The sequence below is a fragment of the Charadrius vociferus genome, unplaced genomic scaffold (assembly GCF_000708025.1).
Source record: "Charadrius vociferus isolate BGI_N301 unplaced genomic scaffold, ASM70802v2 scaffold7, whole genome shotgun sequence".
In the NCBI taxonomy this organism is placed as follows: domain Eukaryota; kingdom Metazoa; phylum Chordata; class Aves; order Charadriiformes; family Charadriidae; genus Charadrius; species Charadrius vociferus.
In genome coordinates, this window is record NW_009649308.1 from 2,874,884 (window position 1) to 2,880,881 (window position 5,998).

At 39.0% G+C, this 5,998-nt stretch overlaps 1 protein-coding gene across 1 annotated transcript in view; it reads left to right on the top strand.

Moving 5' to 3' along the window:
• Window positions 1-5,998, top strand: part of AFF2 (AF4/FMR2 family, member 2) — a 243,237-nt gene that overhangs the window by 2,414 nt on the left and 234,825 nt on the right. The window contains exon 2 of the mRNA XM_009889318.1: window positions 3-46. Coding sequence (XP_009887620.1) covers window positions 3-46 — 44 coding nt within the window. The remainder of the gene's footprint in view (window positions 1-2; window positions 47-5,998) is intronic.

The following is a 5,998-nucleotide window of genomic DNA, read 5'->3' on the forward strand; positions in this document are numbered from 1 at the left end:
AGATCTCTTTGCTTCAGGTTTTAACCTCTTTGGGGAACCCTACAAGGTAAATTTCATTGTTACGCTTTACATTTTCAGAATGTCTTTTACCTGAATGCATTTTACAAACACAGTTCCTCATCACCTGTAAGAAATGAAAGTATTGTGTCTGCCTTGGTGCTTATACTCGTGAATACACTGAATATCCAAATCAGCATATGGCAGCGGAGCACACTGACTGCTCTGCCCAACATTGCATACTAGCATTGGCAGAATCAGGAATTTAGGTTACAGTCTAGTTCAAGATTTCTTCCTCTAAACACGCAGCAAAGTCCTGCAATAGAAGTACATGCAGCTGATATTTCTACAAGTGGGTTTGTACATAAAAAGCTAGCACTTAGTCCTTTTATTTTTAAGAAGAAAGTATACCTGAGTTGTTAAAACCAATGTCCTCTCTATAGATAATGAGTCCATAAGCTTTCTTGTGCAATCATAACCATCCAAAGAAGTCTTTTGGGAGACTCTGAATCTTTGGGGAGCATAACAAGGGTATGAAAGGGAATTATGACAAGTCTTATTCTCTCTAAGGAGCTTTGCTGCCTGAGATTTTCATCACCAAGGGATGTCCCCCTTTATGATTTCTGCTGCTTTGATTTTCAGTAAGACATTCCCTGAAGAATTCATCAGAATGTAAATTTCCATATCTCTTTCTCCTCCCAATCAGTGACATCCATTGAAAGGCCACCACTTCATCTTTCCATTTTACATTGTTAGCAGCTGTAGGGAGCATGAGGGCTCTGAAAATCGCCCAAAAAGAAGGAGGAAAGACTGGCATTGTTATCAAATGGTGTCTAATAATTATAGATTGGGAGACTGTGGTGGATACACTTGACTTCTAGCTGTACTTTAGTTCAGGCTGACTAAGGAGGAACAGGTCTCACGTCCTTGGGGTGAACTTGTGAGCTGGAAAGCCGCTGACTCACATACAAGGGAGTGAAGGTGCCCTGAAAAATATTTCGATAGGTGGTTTCAAAACCCAAAAGCGCAAGATAACCGAAGTACAGAACAAGATATCGGAGCTAAAATGAAGACCTCTATCTTGTGTCTACTATTGACTAGCAGCCAACTATTTCACCCTATAAATATTACCATCAGAATGAGCCCAATTTGAGCTCTCCCAGAACTGCAGCTGGACTGCATGCCAGGTGACTCTCCCTTGAGCAGGGGTGCTCTCAAAAGTAGAGATTCCTTACCTGAGACTGAGAGATCTTTCCTTAACCAAGGCAGGTAGATCCCTTACCCATGACAGATGCTCGGTGAGTGACTGAGCATGCTGAATTAATACTATGAAACATGACTAATTCATGTAGCTACTCAATATTATTGTAAATATTGTATGGATAATTTCATTAGGCATAAACTGTTGACCAAGTCAGAGACTAAGATTGGATCCAGCCGCACCTCGGCTCCAAAAGGAGTTTAGAAAGCAAGGGGGTCCACTCTGAACCTCATGACTCAACAGGAGGGTCCTCCTTCCTCTTTGCGTCTCTAATCTCTATGTGAATCATTCTAACTTGATTCTAACTCAGCTTTCCTTTGTATGTTTCTTCTGTGCGGTAATTAATAAAATAAACCTTGCCATCAAACTTACTGAACTTTGTCAAACTACTGTTAAAAGTGTGTTAAATGCCATCAAACTTATTGAACTCTATCAAATTATTATTTTACCTCAATAAAACATATTGCTGCTTTTCTCTTTTGAGTGAGATGAATTCCACTCATCTGTGACAGAGACTTATGCAGCCAAATAAGGACTATACAGTAGGACAGTTTGTTTGTGGGGTCTTTTTGTATTGTTTTTATAAAACTCTAATCAATGCACTATTTCTGTATTGGACCACATTTTGGCACCTTTGGGAATAATAACTTACTATGAACTGATTTTGTTGAGACTTCCTGCAGGTCGTGCAAATGTTTTTCTTCGTGTAAGTGGTCATTTGGATTTCAGTAGGTAGACCAATATGCAAATCACTGCAAAATTTTGTGTCAGGACCTAAAAACATGGTTCCTTCCAATATCTATTGTATCATAAGAATGATAATACCTGATTTTACATGTTTAGTGTGTGTGCATTTGTACCAAGCATACACAGAGCATATGTTTTGTCAAAACCTGAACACCTAAAAAGCAAAAAAATTATCCTGGTGATTTTTCTTAGCAATTTTTTTTTTAAAATTGATTTTCATCTGCTTGGCAGAGAAGTTTTTCAGATTTGTGTGATTGAGCAAAACATAATGTATTACTATCCTAAAAAAGCATTGTAATTACAAATTGCAAAAGATAAAAATTAAGAGGAAATTGCATGCAAAAATAGTTAACATCTGTCTTAAATTTTCAAAACAAAGAGAACCAAGACTGAAAGCTAGGTCTTGTCTACATTTTACACTGTGGAGAAAAACAAAAAAGGGACAAAGCAATGGACTGATATTTCCATTGTAATTTCTGCATTGCTAAGAACCAGCCACAGGACAGTTTTCTAGGAACTAATGAAAGGTGGATCTAACTCTTAGTGGATATATAGTGACTTGTATTCATAAGCAAGTGCAAAACTGAATTCAGGGTTTTGCTTATGTTTATTCTAAAATGAAATGAAGAAGCCACAATGTCCTGGTTTGAGGTAAAACAGAACCCATTTTCTGTTCAGTAATTTAATTTTGCAGCTAAGCCTCTTCAAACTACTGAAATTAACAGCATATTGTGCAGAAACTGCATGCACTGAGTGATAAGACCTAAGTTTATAGTTGATGCCAAGGAATGGTATGCGGAGAGGCTCCTGCTTATACTCATTGCTCTAACACCCAAGGGCAGCTCACTTTGTTATTTACCCCGTTGGAGGGTTGGAAGCGGAAAAGCATAGTGGGGTCCCACCTGCGGGAGGAGCAGTCAGGACAGGTGACCCAAAACTGACCAACAGGGTATTCCATCCCATCTGCCTCACGCTTAGTATAAAAGTGGAGGAATCAAAGGGTCAGGCTCTTTCTTCAATGGCCGGTGTCTGAGGAGGACTCTGTTCGTCTGCCTTTGATCCTGATCCGTGCATTCTGTTCTGTTCCTGTCTGTTACTGAGTCCAGTCTGGGACTTTCCCCGTGCCTGACGGTGACGTGATGATCATCCTGGAAGCTTCATACTGTTTTGTATATATTATATAATTCATTATTTCCTTTTAATTATGTTGTTATTAATATTTCATTAAGGTAGTTCCTTCGAAACTCATGTCTGTCTCTCCCTCTCCCTCCTCTCCTTGGAGAGAGAGGTGGGGGAGAGCATCTGTCGTTTCACCTCTGTGGCCAAACCATGACACCTGGTACACACAACAAGCTGCACTCATCTTGTCTCTTCGGGTTGCTCTCAGTGGGAGCAGAGTGAGATAAAACACTGCCCAGAAAAGTCAACTGTTGTGGCCTGTGATGGGCTTAAGGCCTACATCCTCAGCTGGGCTAGCTCTAATGAGCATCAGCTCAAGGGATGGCTCGTACGTTTCTGAAAGATCTGGGGGTGCGAGGTGAGATGAAGACTACAGTGAGAAAGGGAAGGTTGGGAATATCAGGTCTCAGGAAATAGAAAACGTCTCTTTTCCTTTCTTTTATTCCCAGACCTGGTGTCCTTGCTTGTTTATCATTCCTTCCTCTTTTGCTTCATCAGTAATCCAGAGAAAGGACTGTTGGGGTAGGGAATACTACCACTGCTGTTTTGAGGTTTTAAAGACTGAAAAACTGGCAGCTGTTTTAAGATCGCTCTAAAGTTGGGGATATTAAACTTGGTCAAAGGAAGGAGCCCGGATTTTCTCACAGAGCTTATTGCTATTGCGTATCACAAGATGTGTGGAGTATCTGCCTCCACCTGCCATCTCTTTGCTCTGGCTGTTGGAGCATCCTTCTTTCTATCCTGCTGTCAGATGAAATGTTAGGTGTTCATTATAGTTTTGGACAAGTGCATGTTTCTGCATTGATTCTTTGTAGTACATGTATGTGTACACATACATGAAAAGAGATATTTTTCTGTGGGTGTGTAAAATACATTTGTACGTGGTTATTAAAAGATAAAAATGAGCTTTTGAAGCTCCACTGTCTCATGTGGGGAGACAACATCTTTGAAAATCTGATGACATCCAGCATTATACTGGGACAGCCGGGCAGCAAGGGCTACGTCGCCCTTTAATGCAAGTGAGTTGCGGGTCTTGCCTTTGAACTCTGGTGCAACCTGCGAAAGCTTGATTTTGCAGAAGTGATCAGAGAAGAGCCTGCAGTGTTATGACAACAGACATTTGAAAAAGCAATGTCAAGAGTTTTCCTGAGAGAAGCTGCAATTCTACTACTGAATTGTTGATACCTTTTAATGTTTTGAATTAGTAAAAAGTTTCAGAGATGAGTATTTTAGAGAAAACAGTAGGAGCATTTTTGTTACTTTTCAAAGGAATTGCCTCAGAAGAGTTCAGCTTGATAAAGAGAGCCCAATGGGCAGCATTTCCATTGGAGAGCCTTTGCTCAATGTTAAATGATTTATCTTTTTCAGGTAAAGCCCCTCCACACTATTCAAGCTTAGCACAAAAAAGATTTCAGCTTCTAATCCATGGAGGTTAGTCTAACTATGAGGCATGAGAAGGTGAATGAATTATGAAACCTCAAGTTTCATACAAATTTTCACAAAACCCTTGTAAATTGGGCCTATGAGTTTGAGTGCATTAGTTCTTTTCTTTGTAAAACTGTAATGCAATAGCTAGCTAGCAAATTAGTCTTCCAATAGGATTCTATTACAGATCTTTTTTGAAAGTGATAGAAGCAAATGTAGGAAGGTGTGCGTTTCCTAAATTAACAAGAGCCTAGAATGAGGGGGAAGGCTACTAGCCATGAGCCATGAACCAGATGTATAATTTATGCCTTGGAATACTTAGAAAATGCTGCATTTCCTTGATAGTAGCAAAATTGTGATTCAACATCTGTTAAAAAAATAAAATGTACAGAGGTTTCCTTTAAGAAATCAACCAGTTATCCAGAATGTGAAGGTAGAAATTGTCCCTAGTCTGGAAGTAACAAAGAGCAACCAGAAATTATGACTGGATTTTGGGTTTGTCTTGCTGGTATCCAGGCTTGTCAAGAACACTCTGCTTCTCATGAGAGCCCTGAATTTGTTGAGGAAATAAAATAAAAACATTAATGCTATGCTTTGTCTTAAATGCGGGTAGTACACTGCACTACACACCTGAGCTCATTCAAGTTGTGGTGCACAAGTCTGGTCTTAGTTGTGTATGCTCTAGCTTTATTTAAGTGTAAACCAAATTACCACTCACATTCTGTGTGTGTTTTGCTTTGCAATCTGGTCCAAAGGCCATTGAAGAGAGTAATAATCCTTCCGTTGACTTCCATAACTATTGGATTTGAGCTTTAGTGCGCTTAAAATATGGTAAGGATGTTTCAGTTAATTTAATCTCCATGCTTTTCAGGAAATAATATTTTTTATTAATGCTCCCAGTAAATGACTACAAATAATAATACCTAACATTTTTACAGTCTCTTTTATCCCCAGGATGTGAATATTCTGCATAAAACAAAGTTAATATCAAGCAAAATTATATTTATCATTATGTGACATGTAAAATAATGTAAGTTGAGAGAATCAGATATCTCCAACACAGAAATGATTGAAAAGCTCTACATTCAAATTAAAATATTGATTCCCTCTGTGAGGATCTAGACAAGAGCCATTTAATGTGCTGTGATGTTGAAGTGTTACAGTGATGATATGTTGTCAGTACTTTTTTTTTTTTAAAAAAAAAAAAACCACCAACTTTTGCTTTGTGGCAAGTAAGCTAAATGCACCCTGGAAGTGTAGCTGAACCAGAGGAGAAGGTTGGCGGTCAGGCTTTTTTTGATACTCGGTTGTTTCCCACATGCTATCCCATAAGGAGTTAAAGTGTTTGGGGAAGGAGGAAACAGAACAAGTATGTAAGTGTTTAGACTT